The sequence below is a fragment of the Carya illinoinensis genome, chromosome 3, assembly GCF_018687715.1.
Source record: "Carya illinoinensis cultivar Pawnee chromosome 3, C.illinoinensisPawnee_v1, whole genome shotgun sequence".
Classification (NCBI taxonomy): domain Eukaryota; kingdom Viridiplantae; phylum Streptophyta; class Magnoliopsida; order Fagales; family Juglandaceae; genus Carya; species Carya illinoinensis.
This window is the reverse complement of record NC_056754.1, coordinates 18,741,339-18,759,129: the sequence shown is the minus strand read 5'-3', so window position 1 is coordinate 18,759,129 and position 17,791 is coordinate 18,741,339. Positions and strand designations below refer to the sequence as shown.

Below are 17,791 nucleotides of genomic sequence, written 5' to 3'. Positions count from 1 at the left end.
TGTTTGTAGAGAGGGTCTTCCTACTAAGACTAATCTGGTTTATAAACAAGTGATTGCAAATTATGTATGTTGTCTCTGTTCTACTTCTTAGGAAGATTTGCATCATGCTTTACAAAGTGTTCTCAGATTGAAGAGTATTGGCAAGAATTTTTGCCTTCCATCTCTACTTATACTAGTTTTACAGTGTTTGATGTAGCACTAAAACTGATAGGAGAGGAGATAGAAAATTTAGAGCTATTTTTTTGTCTTGCATGGGGGTTCTGGTATATGAGAAATAAATGGAAATTTGAGTAGGTAAAGACTAGAAGTCCTCGGAATGTGACTAGTCATGCTATGGGTGTTATGCACAATTATAAAGCAGCGAAAGTAAAGGATAACGTGCAGCTGCAAGCTCATTATGATTGGAAACCACTATCAGAGGCAAGCTTAAGCTTAATATTTGATGGAACAATGTTTATAGATTTTCAAAAAGCTGGAATTGGAGTAATTTTACGCGATGACTCTGGATATATATTGGTGGCAGCTAGTAAAGTTGAATTTAAAGTAGAACAACTAGAAGGGATAGAGCTCCTAGCGGTCTTACGAGGTCTACATCTGTGTTCTACAATGAGTATCTCTAATATTATTGTTGAAAGTGATTGCTTACTTTTGATACAATCTCTTCAACAAAATACTATGATGGACTCTCTTTTAGGTGTTCTATACGTTGAGGTTTGTAACCCGAATGAATATTTTAATTCTTGCATATTTAATCACGTGTATAGAGAAGAGAATATGGCTGGTGATCAGCTTGCTCATTATGTTTGGTGTGTTGAGAGTATTAAAATGTGGTTGAGATTGTATTCTAGATTTCTTTTCTCAAACTTTTTGAGTTGATAAATATCTATAATTATTATCTCTAATGAAGTTGATGTTATTTTATTAAAAAATAATAAATAAATAAATATGTCCTCTACCGTCTATACCATGTAGTGTAGACAAGGTACCCCGTCCAATGAAAAGACCGAACAATCCATCGTGTGCCCAGAATATAACAGAAAAAAGAAAGGGACCATAGAGAGAAGGCAGACCCTCTCACCCAGCCTCTGTTTTTATTTTTTCATATTTCAACGAGAAAAGCAAACGAAGAACTAGTGAGGGGAGGGAGATGGCAGTAGCCGGACCAGGGCAGCTTAACGTGGAGGAGTATCCCTCTTGGGGGTCCCGAAGCGTCGACTGTTTCGAGAAATTGGAGCAGATCGGCGAAGGCACTTATGGGTCGGTCACCCCCCCCCCCCCCCCCCCCCCCCCCCCCCCCCCCCCCGGGGGGCGGGGGGGCAACCCACACACATAATTCTCTTTTTATTTGATATTTTTTTTGCAATTTTTTGTTCTCCTCATTGTTCCTTCTCTGCCATGAGAGAATATTGCCTTTTTTGTTTTTTTAATGGAATTCGTCCTTTTTTTTTGGTGGTTGCGGGCTTTGATCTTGTACATTTTGTTATCCGCTGATTTTTGTCGGGGTTTTGGGTTTTTCATTGGAGCTTCCGCCGTTCATAGCGGGAATAAGTATTGCTGAAGAAGAGTTTTGTTGACAAAGTTTTTTTTTTCTATGTTCTTCCTTTTTCTTCTTCAGTTCTTTAAGTGTGCGATATCGTCTCTCCTTTATTAATTGCGATTCTGAATATATCAAAAACTAGTGTGGTTAACTGATCTATTGGCCTTTATCTCATTTTTTGAGGCAACCCTTTTAGGGGGAAAATGTGGGTTTTTTTTCTTCATGAAGAAGAAGTGGTAGTGCTGTTTTTGGTTCCTTTATTTCCTGCTCCTTTGATTCGAGCCTTCTCTATTTCTCTTTTTTGAGCCCAAGTAGCTTCCTTTTTATGTTTCGAGGTCCTATTCGTGTCACTTTTTTGTTTATGACTTTGGCATTCTGTCTGTACTGATCGGTATAGGTTCTAACTATCGACAATGATTGCAAAATGATTATGGGACTATATTTTTGTGCAATATCTCTAGATTTCAAGCTATTTGTTATAAATTTTTGTGTTTCATCTTGTCAAAAGATGCATTCAAATTTTTAATTACTTTCTTTAGTGTGATCCTTTAAGGTTTGGATAGTGAGTTGAGATGAGATGAGATGAAAATTGAAAGGTGAATAATATATTGTTAGAATATTATTTTTAACATTATTTTTGTTTTGGGATTTGAAAATTTTGAATTTTTTTATTGTATTTTGTTTGAAAATTTGGGAAAATTATAATGATGAGATGAGATGAATTGAGTTGAGATGCTTTCTAAATCCAAACAAGGAAGTTACTCCTAAAAGCAGTCATTCTTGCACAATCCCTGTTGAATGTAACTACAAAATTTTGCCAAGTCGTTTGCTTCTCCAGGATGATTCAAGTGTGTGACAGTAACGAGAATTATATTGGCATAGGAATTCATGTAGTTACATGTTTTCCTTTCTCGTGGGATACTAGGGTTTTATGGTTATAACATAGTATATATAAAGTAATTAAGTCTCATATTTGAAGCACAGCTTTAGCGATTAAAAAAAAAACATATTTGAGGCACAGCAATGACAATTTTTGCAACAACCGATTAACTCTCTTTGAGTATGAGATTCTCCATGGTGGGGTAAACCAGAAAAGACATGATTATAGAAACAATACGGATCTCATTTCTCATTTGGAGATATTAAGTTATAGCTACGATGAGGTGCCTTGAGTTTGATATTTGTTCATAAAGAATGAAGTTTTGATGATCTTTACTGTGAAATGCAGCAGGGAATGTAGTTTATGTAATGCCACTATATAGCTTTTTGTTTTGTTTTTGTTTTTGTTTTTTTGTGTTTTTTTGTTTATGTTTTTAAGTTTTTCTATTGTTTCTACACACTAGAGAATGATATTTCACTTTTATATTTTTCAGTCAAGTTTATCTGTGTTTTTGCAGTCAAGTTTATATGGCCAGAGAAATTAGAACCGGGGAAATTGTTGCCTTGAAAAGGATACGCATGGACAATGAAAAAGAAGGGGTAGTTTTTCTTTTCATTAACTATCCATGCTCTATGGCAATTATAGCCCACCAAAGGCAGAGGTGTGCGTGAACTGATTCACACAAATTCATGTTTATTTAGAATAATTTTTCGGGCACTTTTTACTTGATGCAGTTTCCTATAACAGCCATTCGGGAAATCAAGATTCTGAAGAAGCTTCATCATGAAAATGTTATTAAGTTAAAAGAGATCGTGACGTCTCCAGGTAATTTAGTTTTTGCAGGTTTGACTTCCATCATTTATAGATTCTTTGCACCAATATCACACTGATTCACTCATACCTTCTATATTTTGTCATTGTCTGTAAGGTCCTGAGACAGACGAGCAAGGGAATCAAGGTGAGAGAGCTGTCATATGATTTCCTGATTGGTTAGTTCTATGAGTTACTTGTGCTTGCTTGTCATCCTGTGGTTTCTTTATGGTCATGCATCTGGTGTAAAAGTGTCCCAGTACGTCAATTCTGCAATAGATGGTAGTTTTTAACATACATTATATCTTTTGAGAACTACAGATGGTAATAAGTTTAAGGGAGGCATCTACATGGTTTTTGAGTACATGGACCATGACTTGACTGGCCTTGCCGACCGTCCTGGGCTGAGATTTACGGTTCCTCAGATTAAAGTATTTATGTTGGAAATTTGGACTTTGTATGTGTTGTAATCAACAAAACGCCCATAAATTTGCTGATAAGTATCATTTTCATCCAGTGTTATATGAAGCAGTTATTGACTGGGCTCCATTATTGTCATGTTAATCAAGTGCTTCATCGGGACATCAAAGGTGATTTTCCTTGTATTATTATTATTATTTTTTGATAAATAAATAATTATATTGATCAAAGAATGGCAGAAAGCCTGAATTACAACTCTGATACCCCACCTAAGTGGATACATTAGAGGCAAGAAAATCTCGAAGGGCCATGCCATTAAAATCTACAGCAATGGCCCAACTACAAAGAGTTCTAAAAAATAAGAATTTAAGCTCCTCTACAGATCTTTCCTTGTCTTCAAAAGTCCGCTCGTTGCGCTCCCTCCACAAACTCCACAAGATGCAAATAGGTACCATCTTCCACATAGCTCTAATCGGTTGCCTGCCTCTTATGCTAGGCCAACTAGCCAACGTTGCTTCCACCGTTTTTGGCATCACCCAAACCATTGCCAAACGAACGAACACTTCGTTCCATAGAGTCCTTGCTACCTCGCAATGTAACAGAAGATGATTTACCGATTCTCCCTCTCCTTTGCACATGCAACACCAGTCTGCGATAATGATCATTCTTTTCCTTAGATTATCAGTGGTAAGAATCTTACCCAAAGAGGCTGTCCATACAAAGAAAGAGGCTTTTGGAGGTGCCTTGTGACTCCATATCTTTCTCCAAGGGAAATGAGAGTTGGACTCTGGGGTGAGAGCCTTATAGAACGACTTGACCGAGAAAATTCTTTTTCTTGTTGGAATCCACCACATGATATCTTCTTGCTGGCTGTTAACTCTTATAGAATAAATAAAACTGTAAAAATCAGCAATGCTACTCATCTCCCAATCCTGAACTGCTCTATCGAAATTAATGCTCCAAGTAATCCGTCCCCCCGACAACTCCATAGCATCCGCCACTGATAAATCCTTTACACTCGCCATTTGAAAAAGTGAGGGGTACAAGTCTTTTAAAGCCCTGCTATCACACCATTTGTCACTCCAGAATTTAATCCTGGTTCCTGTACCCACCTGAAGCTTAACAAAGCGATTGAACACCTCCCAGCCTCTTCTAATGTGTTTCCACAATCCAACTCCATGAGCCCCACTAACTTCCCTAGTGCACCACTCTCCCCATAAGCCTCCATATTTCTTTTCAATGACCAATTTCCATAGAAAATCTGGTTCCCTGGCAAATCTCCATAGCCATTTGCCTAATAGTGCCCGGTTAAAAACCCTTAGGTTCCCAACTCCCAAACCTCCCCCTGGGATAGAGCGGCACACCTGTTTCCACTTAATCAAATGAAACTTGAATTCATCCCCCAAACCCCCCCCCCCCCCCCCCCCCCCCCAAACAGAAAATCTCGTTGGAGCTTCTCAATACGGGTTGCCACACTTGCTGGTATCGGGAATAGAGATAAGAAATATGTAGGTAGGTTAGATAATGTACTTTTTATCAAAGTGATTCTCCCACCTTTGGACAAGTACATTCTTTTCCACCCCGCCAAACGCCGCTCTATTTTCTCAATCACTGTATCCCATATTGAAGAAGCCCTCGAGACACTCCCCAACAGAAGCCCCAAGTAAGTCAGAGGGAAAGAGGCTATCTTGCAACCCAACGTTCTTGCCAAGAGGCGAGTGTTAGGAACAAGCCCGATTGGCACCAGTTCTGATTTGTCCAGATTTACCTTCAATCCCGAGACTGCCTCAAAGCAAAAAAGTAGGGCCTTTAACACTTGAACCTGCCTTTGGTCTGCTTCGCACATAATCATTGTATTATTATTTAATATAGTATCTTTTGTAGATGATGTTTTTGTTTTGTGATTGGGGCTATGTTTTACTAATTCCTTCTCTTGCAGGTTCTAATCTTTTGATAGATAATGAGGGAAATTTGAAGCTAGCGGACTTTGGGCTTGCACGATCATTTTCTACTGACCATACTGGGAATCTTACGAACCGTGTCATCACTTTGTGGTATAGGTAAACTGCCAAGTTACTTTGAGCACAAAAAATTACATTGCAATCATTGACTGTGAGTCCCAATTTCAAGAATATCCTCGATTTACTCAAATGTTCAATCTTCTCAACAACATATGCTTTCAATTATTATTATTATTTTCTGAGCATCCCCCAATTTCCATTTAGTGGGTTCAGATTGGTATGATTTGGGCAGGCCACCAGAGTTGCTGCTGGGAGCCACAAAGTATGGCCCTGCTGTTGATATGTGGTCTGTTGGTTGTATCTTTGCTGAGCTTTTGAATGGAAAACCAATCTTGCCTGGGAAAAATGAGGTTAGATATCCTCACTGATTTTGTCTTTTTGGTCTGATAGATATTTTGCAGAATGAATGATGTGCATAAGCAGGCTCATTTTGGTTTATTATTGATATCTGTGTGGGTGAGCATGGATGGTGGTGTAACGTGGTTTTGTATACGACTACTTTGGATCTTAGTTAGATTAGCTCTGACCTTGTGGTGTTTTGTGTCTGCTTAGGGAAATTTATGAACCAAAATGCACATATAATATTAGTGTAATTCCAAATCAGCTTCATTAGATGCCAACTTTTACAGCCCCAACATCTGACATCCTCATTTTTGGAAAAGAATCGACGTTACACATCCCAATTAGTTGGGATCAGGACTTGGTTGGTTTGGAAGAAATTGAAATATCATGTAATTACATTTGTGACCTTATTGCACTTTCCACCATACTCTGTTAGGACTTGGGTTGTTTCAAAAGGCGCCTGGTTTGGATAGCAAAATCCTCTCATCTCATCCCATCTAATCTCATTTTAATATCCAAACACCACAGCTGTAATCATCCTACGGTTATGATGGCTTTATTACAACTAAGCGTGAACTTGTTGGTTCATAGCTGGAAGATTATTAGAAAATTTAAAAATTTTGAGAAACCTTTTGAGAAAATCATTGACCTTAGATGGGATGATACATGGCATTGCACATCTATATTTAGAAGTAAACTGTTTTTTCCATCAATAAATTGAATTAAACTCTTCACATTGGTTGTAGCCTGAGCAATTGAACAAGATATTTGAGCTCTGTGGATCACCTGATGAGATCAACTGGCCTGGTGTTTCCAAGATGCCTTGGTATAATAATTTCAAGCCATCAAGGCCAATGAAGAGACGTATCAGAGAGGTTTTCAGACAGTATGTAACCATACCTTTAATTTTTTTCTTAATAGTTTTTTTATAAGTAAACAATTTTATTGAATAATGATAGGCATAGCTCGAGTACACGGGAAAATATACAAAGGTACACCCGATCTATTTTTTTTTATAGGTAAAAAGAGATTTTTCTAATCCATGTAAGTAGGCAAAGCCCAAGTACACAGGAAGTATACAAGAAAGAGCCTAATTACAAACTACGCGCTATAGAAAGTAGCATAAAAGTCATTAAAACTCCTTCCATTCAATACACTAGAAGAAACCCAAAGCAACAATGTATGAAAGAAGAAAGCCCTAAAACCATTCAGGGAGCATTGCCTATTGTCAAAACAGCGACCATTTTTTTCGTTCCATGTGCACCACATTAAGCATAGAGGAGGCTCCATCTTCTATACAACTGCAATGTGACGATTGTCCCAAATCCCTCTCCAACATGACAATAAATCTATCACCCTCCTAGGCATTACCCATGCGATACCAAGTCTAGTGAAGATTTTATCCCATAAAGCCTTGAATACTTCACAATGAAGAAGTAGGTGATCTGCTAATTCATTATTGTGTTTGCACATGAAGCACCAATCTACTATGTAGAGGCCACACTTTTTCAGCTTGTCGATAATCAGTATTTTCCCATAGGATGCCAATCAGCCGAAGAAGACAACTTTGAGGGGAACATTGTTCCTCCAAATGCTCTTCCAAGGGAAGGCATTGGATGAGTGAGTCATCAATGCCTTGTAATATGATTGGACTGAAAATTTCTTGTTCCCTGTAAGTGTTCAAAGTAATATGTCCTCCCTCCTGCCTGTAGTTTCAGCGCACATAACATGCTGTAGAAAACGACGATGTCTCCCACCTCCCAATCCTGTACAGTTCTAGTGAATCTCATGGACCATTGAAGGGAATCAGTGGAAATGCACATATTATCAGCTACCAAGGTACCCATATCTGATGCAATCCTATAAAGAGGGGAAAATGTTTTTCAAAGCAACATCACCACACCAAATATTGTGCCAAAACCTAATTCGTGTGCCCCTTCCAGCTGAAATTACTAAGTAAATCTTCCCAACCATGGTTGGAGAGGAATGGAAGGTGTTTTAAAGATTGTGAACGCTCTATGGGGGAACTTAGGGAGTTTTTCATTAGCACTTTTAGTTTTTGGGTGAAGAGTCTTTTAAGGAATGGGAACTTTTGTAATGGTCTGTTTTAGTCGTGTTCTATTTTAGCTTGTATTTAGGTGTATTTTCTACTTCCTATGTACTTGGACTATGCCTATTTACTTGGAATAAAATTCTCTTATTAACTATGAAAAAAAATAAAAAATAAAAAATTTCCAAACTCCCACACCATAAGCCCTTCTTCATTAGAGCACCAACCTTCCCAAATGCTCCCATATTTAACATCTATAACAATCATAACAATTTTCCAAGAAGGGCCTTGTTGAAAGTTCTCAATTTTCTTACCCCCAACTAGCCACAAGACAAAAGGGTGCAGACTTTATCCCATTTCATCAAATGAAATTTTTTCTCATCCTCTAACCCTTCCCACAAGAATTCACGGAAAATCTTCACCAGTCTATTTGCCACCCCTGCAGGCACAGGAAATAAAGATAAAAAGTACGTTGGGAAATTAGATAACATATTCTTAATTAGTGTGATTCTACCGCCTTTAGACAAGTAAATTCTCTTCCAACCCGTCAGTTTGCTTTTGATTTTCTCAACAATCCCATTCGACATTGCCTTGGATTTATGAGAAGCCCCCAAAGGAGTCCAAGGTACTTCATAGGCAAGGATGACACCTTGCAGCCTAAGATGGCAGCCACTTCACTTAAATTATTAACCAAGCCAACTGGAACTATTTCAGACTTTGATAAATTCACCTTAAGACCATATACAACTTCAAAGCAAAATAGGAGGGCTCTCAGGGAGCAAATCTAATCTAGGTCTGGGTCATAAAAAATCAACGTATCATCGACGAAAAGGAGACGAGAGATTGTCAAGCGACCATGCAAGTATCCACCCACTGAGAAGCTCGAGATGAATCCCCTGTCCACCACCCCCTCCAACATTCTACTTAGCACATCCTTCACTAAGATGAATAAAAGTGGGGATAAAGGGTACCCTTGTCTTAAGCCCCGAGAATTGTTGAAGATGCCTTCGGGAGTTCCATTGACCGAGATTGAGAATCTAACGGTTGTGATACAATGTTTTATCTACTGACACCATCTTTCCCCAACGCTATATCTACCAAGTATATACAACAAGAAATCCCAGTTCACATGATCAAAAGCCTTTTCCATATCCAATGTACATAAAATACCTAGGATGTCGGCTCTGACTCTATGCTCCAAGCATTCGTTAGTGATGATGACTGAGTCTAGAATTTGTCTTCCTTTAACAAAGGCATTTTGTGACTTCAATATGATCTTCCGCATAATTTCACTCAGCCGCTTAGTTAGAACTTTAGAGATGATCTTGTAAACCCCACTCACCAAACTTATGGGACGGAAGTCATGCCCCTTCACCGACCTCGCCCTTTTTAGAATAAGGGCGATGAAAGAGGCGTTAGGGCTTTTCTCAAATTTCATTAATGAGTGAAATTTAATAAAAACCTTCATGAGATCCTCCTTGACAATGTCCCAACAAGTTTGAAAGAAAGCTATTGTGAAGCCATATGGGCCAGGTGCTGTCTTTGTCCTACCCTTTTAGTACGCTAAGCACCTCATCCTCTTCAAATGGCCTCTCCAACCAAGCCGCACTCGATTTGTCATATGAATTGAAAACCAATCTGTCTACCTTGGGCCTCCATGGGGATTGCTCTGTCATAAGCTTGTCATAAAAGTAGACAATGTGATCCTTAATAGCGACCCTGTCCAACAAAACCCTGCCCCCTAAATGAAGAACCTTTATGGCGTTGTTTCTTCGATGGGAATTAGCTACTCTATGAAAAAACTTTGTGCTCCTATCCCCTTCCTTCAACCAAAGGGCTTGGGATTTTTGTTTCCACAAGATCTCCTCCATAAGAGTGATTTTTTCCAGCTCAGCTACTACGATCAATTTTGTTGCCTTATCATCAGTCGAAAGAGCTCCATCCACCTCTTTTTCATCAACTTATTGCAACTCCTGAAACAGTTTGTTCCGCTGGTCATTAGTGTTTCCAAAGACTTCCATGTTCCATTTTCTTAGATCATTTTTGCGGCTAAAACAAAGCTAGAAGTGCCTGTGAGTTGATATGAGGCCCACTGTGATCTAACTTTCTCCGTAAACCCGCCAACCTTTAACCACATGTTCTCGAATTTAAAGTATCTTCGTCCCTCATGAAGGCCCCCACAATCTAATAAAAGATGAAAGTGATCAAAGCAAAGCCTGGAGAGCTGTTTATGGCATAGATTGGGAAAGTAAGCCTCCCAAGAAGGAGAAACAATGAACCTATCCAACCTAGATCAGGCCCTCCCATTTGACCAAGTGAAGTCTTCCCTTGCTAAAGGTAGATCCACTAAGTCTAGCTCGAAAATTAAAGCTGAAAAGTAAATCCTGGTTGAACCAATGCTAGAAACCCCCGACCTTTCACTCGAAAACCAAGTGATGTTGAAATCTCTCCCGATACACCATGGGACATCCCACCAACTACATAGGCCAGTGGTCTCATCTCAGAGAAGTTTTCTATTGTTGTCATCATTAGGCCCATAAACTCTTACGAACCCCCAACTGAAACTATCTTCCACATTTGAGAAAGAACAAGCTACCAAAAATTCACCGACTTATTCCTCCACCAAATTAACTGCTCTCCTATCCCACATCACTATAATGCCCCCTAAAGCACCCTTAGAAGCAAGGGGTTGGCCCAAAGTGGTGAAAGCCTTGGTCTTGAAGTATCACTTCTTTCAAGGTCCAAAGTTCAACACCTCATTGGTGCAAACAATCCTTTGGGGTCACACCCCCTAGTGAAAAACTGGAGATTTAACCAATTCCATGTACGGAAACTTCCGAGGGTGCGGTACACAGGACTAGGGTTTACTCTACAGGGGTGGGTCTGAAAAGCCCTACCTTCGAGAGGTTCCCCGATATCAAAAAAAGAAAAGCAAGGGTGGTCCATCCCGCGGAAGAGCAATTCTACAAACTTCTTATTGTGTGCTTGTGAATAAACTTCAGCTTAGTCTCCTGTAAACAAATCACATCTGTCTTCCATTCCCGTATTAAATTCTTCACTCTAAGGTGTTTGCTCGGGTCATTCAATCCTCAAACATTCCATGGAAGTATATTGGGTTTCATGGAACGCCGAGGTTCACCCTATCATTGTGTCTCCCTCTGCTGGCACTTCCTTCCCTTGCATCATAGTGAGGGAGGACTTGGCAACAGATCTAGCAGGGAGGGGTTGTCCTGCTTCTATGGTAGTGAGCAGAGCTTTAAATTGGTCTGACCTTTGCAAGAAATCCCGATGCAATAACAAACCTTTTGTAGGACCCAATTGATGACTCATCATCTGAGAGCACCCCATCATTTGATGGCTCATCATCCTCTTCTACCACTGTGCACAGAACCTTGGAGGGAGTCTTTAAGGGACCAATAATGTGCTGAGGGTTGTCGAAAACTTCAAACCGAGGCAGCCCAATTGAGGACGACGTCTCTTCGCAATTGTACCTCCCATCTAAGGTCGAGAATTGCTCCAAGCTACGGACCATAGGCTCGCTGGTGGTCAGCCACGCTTTCTGTGTCAATGGCGAGTTCCCAGAGGCTTAGAGACAGACAGTGGCTGCCATCTCGACCATCCCAACCAACTCCATTGTCTTCATGTGTCTATGCTTCACTGACGAGCCCTTTGGTTGCTCCCTACTCTTGGTCTTAGGGTCGCCAGCAACGGGCAATTCATTCTGTGTCAACGGTGAGGCGGCCAGATCAACCACCGAAGGGAATGAACCTATCAAGCCCGTGACAGAGGGCTCTTGTGTCCGAGATGAATCTTTAGCCTGCCATTCAGAGTGAAAGGGCCTAATGGGCTTGGCTTGTGATAGAGGCCTAATGGTCTCAGCTCCCATGTGCTCAAGAGACAAAGGGCTCACAGGCCACCTCGTGCTCAAGCCCAGCCTAGCCTTTTCAGATGGCCTACTGCCTGCAGCCCTTACAAATGCATCCATCCTCACGTTAACTTCAGTTGGCTCAATCTTTTCAGTGGGCTCACTGCCCAAACCCATCACCATACTCGAGCCCAGATCTTCCTTTTTCATCAACACGTTAACTTCCTTTAATACTTCTGACAGTTGAGCTCTGACAGCCCAAAGGACACCTTCCACTTCCCCCACCTTCATGCATTTGTCAGAGAACCCCTCACTACCCACAAGACGACGACCGTTATCCCCTTCACCACTGGGCACCTTGCCCTTCAATGCCATGGCAGGGCTGCACCTTGCCAGAGAGCTTGCCCATAGCCTCAAAACAGAGGCATACAAGACACCGTTGGAGAGGAGAAACCCCACTGATTCCAGCCCATTACCAGACACCCACCTCAACGTAGGCCACCCTCTGTTTGCACCCCCCCAACGTCAGCCACCTTTTTGAGGTGGTATGTGAGCCCTTCCCAACCACTGCCCTTCGTGACTTCAAGGACAATCAGAGAGTCCTCCATCGTTACCACCCATGAAGCCGACATCCCGTTTATGAAGAAAAACATAACCATTCATTTGTTCCTCTCAGTGATGCAAAAGTTGTTACCACCCCACCTTCGAAAAAATGAATGTTTTTTATTCCATCGTAAAACGACTATCTCCCTCCATTAGAGAAGCTCTGAAGAAAGATGCAAGAAAAGGAAAAGGAAAAGGGAAAGGATTCCGAGAAGGATCGATGAGTATAGAGAAGTCAGCTCTTGCGAGTAGTGCCAGAGAAGGGATTACATGCGTGCATGAGGACTAGGAGAATTTGTACGGAGAGAACTTTTACCATACCTTGGAAACAAGGATAAATTATACCAGGAGCTCTAACTGTGCCGAGAAGCGCCCTATTTATGTTGAAGCAATAGAGACAAGAAAGTCATGAAAGTCGGGGCCATTAAAGTCTACAGCTATGCCCCATGTACATAGAGTTCTAGTAAACAAAGCTCTTAATTCCTCTATTGTGCATTCCTTGTCTTCGTGAATAGACGCTTCTATCATAGACACCATAAAATACATATCAGGACCATCTTTCACATAGCTTTGATTGGTTGAATACCTCTTAAATTTGTCTAGCTTGCTAATAGTATAGCCACTTAGCGGGCATAACCCAAGCTACCTCTAATCTACCGAACGCTTTATTCCATAACACTAGCAATCTCACGGTGTAGTAATAGATTATCTAGTCTCATAGGCTTTCTTATACATGCAGCACCAATCCACTATAATCACCCTGCGTTTCCTCAAGTTATCTGTTGTCAGGATCTAACCCAGGGAAATTGTCCATATGAAAAATAGCGCTTTAAGAGATGCCTTATTTTGCCAAATCCTTCTCCATGGAAATTGATTATTCGGCGAGTGTGTGAGAAATTTATAGAAAGAGCGAACTGAGAATTTACCTTTACCTGTAGGTATCCACCACAACACATTAGCTTACTAGTTGCTTGGTTTTATGGAATACAGTAGGCTGAAAAAATCTTCAAAGCTGCCCACTTCCCAATCTTGGGCCGCCCTACTAAAATTGATGTTCCATTGGACTTGCTCCCCCAATATCACCATGAGATTAATCACTGAAGCTTCTTTTTCACATGCCACCAGGAGCACAGAAGGGAATATTTCCTTTAAAGCACCATTTCCACACCATATGTCACTCCAAAATTTAATCCTAGTGCCCTCACCTAAAATGAATCTTGTATGTCGAGTAAAGACCCCCCCATCTTCCCAAACAAACCTCCTTATTTGCACTCAATCACCGACTTCCATAATGCTTTTGGTTTCATATTATATCTCCACAACCATTTTCCAAGTAGCACCTAATTAAAAACTCATATTTCTAATACCCAACCCACCAGAGGAGATTAGGGAGGATACCTTGTCCCAACTGACTAGATGGAATTTGAATTCATCTCCCACTCTACTCCACATCAAATCGCGCTGAAGTTTCTCAATCCAGGACGCCACACTTGCAGGATTAGGGAATAGAGATAGGAAGTAAGTAGGTAAATTAGATAGCATACTCTTAATTGAGGTAATCGTGTCACCCTTCGACACATACAGTCTCTTTCAACCTGCCAATCTCCTCTCTATCTTCTCGATCACAGTGTCCTATATTGGAATGGCTCTTGAGGTAGCCCCCAACTTCAGGAGGCCAAGGTATTCCATGGGAAGAGAGGCAACCTTACATCCCAATGTGCTAGCCAACGGCCTTATGTTGTTAACACTTCCAACTGGCACCATTTCTGATTTGTAAAAATTCACTTTCCAACCGGATGCTGCTTCAAAACAGAGTAGGAGGACCTTCAGTGCCCAAACCTGGTTTTGATATGCCTCACAAAAGATTAATGTATCATCTGCAAACAACAAATGAGAAATGTTAATAGCACCCCTATTGGGGTCACCAATCAGGAAACCAGCCATAATTTAATAGTACCCGTATTCTGCCTTAATATTAATGGAAAAGATTTGACAGCTAGAAGATATTGGAATACTTGTTTTCTTTTTCTAAATTTTGAAAACAGGAAATTCTAAATTTTGTAATTTTATTTGGCTTACAGTTTTGACCGCCATGCTCTAGATTTGCTGGACCTCATGTTAACTCTAAATCCGGATAAGGTATTGATGAACGTCTGAAGTTGTGTCTTTCTTGATTATGACATGATCCTTAACTCATTTTGATTACTCGTTGGGTTTTAAATTATGTATTCCATTATCAATGTAATTGTTTTCCTTTGCTTGAAATATTCTTTTACCATTCTTTATTTTGGTACATGAATCCTTGTTGTATTCCGAATACTTTCTTATTTTATTTTACTTATAAAAAAAAAAAAAAGAAATTTGTACTTTCATATAGAATCTTTAAAGCTTTGAACTTGTTTAAGCATATCCATTTAGAATGCATCTACACGTCCATTGGAAGTGCGGAACATTTGTAATGGAATCAAGCTTCCTTACCACTGCATCTCTTCTTTGGGCTGGTTCTTTGTATGTCATTCATCGGTTGGTACATGATTGGCATCATGCTTTCTAGCCTGACTCCCAATGACTAGATAGTATAGAATTAGAATTTTTCTCAAACTAAAGCAGAATCAGAAGGCCCGAGTGGACTCAAACAACCCGTGCTATTATCATTATTTATTCTTCTTTTGTTCTTTAGCTGACAATGACACAGGGTAACAAGCGCCATCATCCACAAAAAGCTGAATAAAGTAAAAACATTATAAACCCTAGAGGAAGAATCTCAATGCCAATATCTCTGCCAATAGTTTTTTCTTCCAAGTAATATCTCTGTCAATAGTATGGGGATTATCTTTTTTCCACCTGAATGAAGCAACCTTATTCCATCCTAAACAATTTCTGGATCACCTCAGCTTTACCTTTATTTCATTTTATGTTACTGATCACCTGTTTATGTAGAGAATATCTGCCCAGGATGCACTAGTTGCAGAGTATTTCTGGAATGATCCCCTACCTTGTGATCCCAAGAGGTACGGTTCCATCTTTAAATTAATATATGCTTCATAGGAGTTCCAAGACTACTTTGTGCATTTTCTTATTAAAAAATAGATCTCTATGCATTTCGCTCAAAAAAATGTTACAGAGAACTTTCTTGTCCCCAAACACATCCGCATTTGTTACTTGCCACCTGCCTCAAAATTTTCAGTTGTCTTTTTATCTTTCGTATCAAACACGTGTAACTCTCTTCATTCTATGAGATGTTGAGCCCTGCCTATCTTTGGATCGTGTAGCCTCCCCAAGTATGAATCATCACATGAGTTCCAGACAAAGAAGAAAAGGCAGCAGCAACGACAAAACGAAGAAACAGCAAAGAGACAGAAATTGCAGCACCCTCAGCCGCATGCCCGTCTGCCTCCCATTCAGCATACTGGGCAAGCTCATCCTTCTCATTGGCATGGACCTAATCATCCCATCAGCAATGCACAGCCACCAGTTTCTACTGGAACTAGTCATCATCAATATGGTAGGCCGCGTGGTCCTCCTGGAGGTCCAAATAGGTACCCTCCAAGTGCAAACCAGAGTGGTGGGTATAACCAAAACCGTGGGGCCCAAGTTGGAAGCTACAGTGGTGGGCCATATCCACCACAAGGACGGGGTCCACCATATGGTGGGAGTGGTATGCCCGCCCCAGGTCAAAGGGGGGCCGCGAGTGGTTATGGTGTTGCCCCTCCGAATTACTCCCAAAGCAGTCAATTTGGAGGTTCAGCTGGTGGTAGAGGTCCAAACCCATTGGGCGGTAACCGAAATCAACAGTATTGGCAGCAATAGCTTTAGAGAACCAATGCTCGGAATTGTGAGAATATTTTAACTCAATTTATATGATCCAGAAGAGGAGAGAAATCAGTGTGAAGTTGGCCTCGGTTATAATGCAAGGTATATTTAATATACTTTGGTGAAGTGTTAACGAAAACCATGAATGATGCACTTGCCGAAAATGTTTCTGTGAATTTCGAGTAAAGACTTTTGTTCAGAAAACGATTGAGATGCCAAAACATGATGCCTCCACGCTCAGTAGTTTCGTTAGATGTTATCTGCCAACAGTAAAATAAAAATATTTCATCGTTTATTTTAAGAACTATTTCTTTATATGCAGACAAAGAACATGATATGGCAAAAACCAAGTGTTGATGAGACGATTTACGTAACATGAAAAATCCTGTACGTTTAACAGATCATAGGAAAAAACTCCTTGAGTAGCGACTGAATGATTTTTGTTTGTGGAAATTTCCTCATAAAGTAGCGACTGACCGATTTACCGATGAGCATAGACATTTTGTGGCTGAAGTAACGTTGAAGTAAAGATATTACTTGAATGAAATTATGGCACACAACATATTTTGCTAATGATCAAAAAGCTTAAGGGCACCCTCATCCCATTTCTTATCATTTCTCTTAAATTTTAATTAAAAATCGCACTTCCTATAAATTTTTTTTTAAATTATACTCATCTTTAAAAAATATTCTACATCTCATTCTGCATAATTTTTCTATGATATTAAAATAATTTTTTTTAAGTATTTCTTTCTCTCACCTCTTTTTACAATCTTAACTACCTCATCTTTTGTCTTTTTTCCTATTGAGCATTTCAAGCTTCTACATAAATCTTAAACACAAAACTTATTTCTTTTAACCTGATATGCGAATAGTTTTGAAATTAATATGAATAATAAATATTTGTCTTATCCAATAGTTTTTTATTTGTATAGGAGAAATACAAAATTGAAAACTGGAAAAAAATCTATAATTTTTTTGCAATTCCATGTACAACTACTAGTATTGCTTATTCAAATTAGCTCCAAAACACAAATGTCACGTGCAAGCAATAAAAGGTACTAGTAATTACAATTGTTGAAATGCCTATATATTAGACCCAAAAGTTTAGTACATGTCGCGATGCTTAGAATTTCTCAAAATAAATTGACAAAACAAATAAACATGACATCGAAATCAAAATAATGAAACTAGTTTTCTCCAATTTTCACTTATGCCTCTCTAAATCAATTTTTACTCGATGTCTACTAGTTTAGATGTCCATTTTAAGCCACAAGCCTGCCCAGCTTGCACAATTGACAAGGGATGAAATCTGTAAGCACATCAGTACAACTACAACTATTGCAAATAAGAAGACCAACAAAACTTGTAAAACTAACTTATAGTTTTGGCAATTGAAAAATCACCACCTCTCATTATCCTCAATATGAGGAGTTCATCGACATATTTT

At 39.7% G+C, this 17,791-nt stretch overlaps 1 protein-coding gene across 2 annotated transcripts; it reads left to right on the top strand.

Moving 5' to 3' along the window:
* Positions 1-1,015: 1,015 nt before the first annotated feature.
* On the top strand, positions 1,016-16,642 carry LOC122303626 (cyclin-dependent kinase C-1-like). Of its 2 annotated transcripts, XM_043115482.1 has the most exons (12): positions 1,019-1,257; positions 2,935-3,016; positions 3,152-3,242; positions 3,346-3,375; positions 3,549-3,658; positions 3,745-3,817; positions 5,587-5,707; positions 5,901-6,018; positions 6,757-6,896; positions 14,610-14,667; positions 15,469-15,539; positions 15,801-16,642. In XM_043115482.1, the coding sequence occupies exons 1-12, from the start codon at positions 1,148-1,150 to the stop codon at positions 16,336-16,338; spliced, it is 1,542 nt and encodes a 513-aa protein (XP_042971416.1). In that variant the 5' UTR covers positions 1,019-1,147; the 3' UTR covers positions 16,339-16,642. The 2 variants fall into 2 exon arrangements, with proteins under 2 accessions (XP_042971417.1, XP_042971416.1); XM_043115483.1 differs by lacking the exons at positions 6,757-6,896; positions 14,610-14,667 and having other exon boundaries at positions 1,016-1,257.
* Positions 16,643-17,791: the final 1,149 nt, after the last annotated feature.

Excerpts from the sequence above, each read along its gene's own strand:
- LOC122303626 (XM_043115482.1), top strand. The coding sequence starts at position 1,148 with ATGGCAGTAGCCGGACCAGGGCAGCTTAACGTGGAGGAGTATCCCTCT. Across the intron at positions 3,818-5,586 it reads GCTTCATCGGGACATCAAAG|GTTCTAATCTTTTGATAGAT; the intron begins GTGATTTTCCTT and ends CTTCTCTTGCAG. Across the intron at positions 15,540-15,800 it reads CTACCTTGTGATCCCAAGAG|CCTCCCCAAGTATGAATCAT; the intron begins GTACGGTTCCAT and ends TGGATCGTGTAG.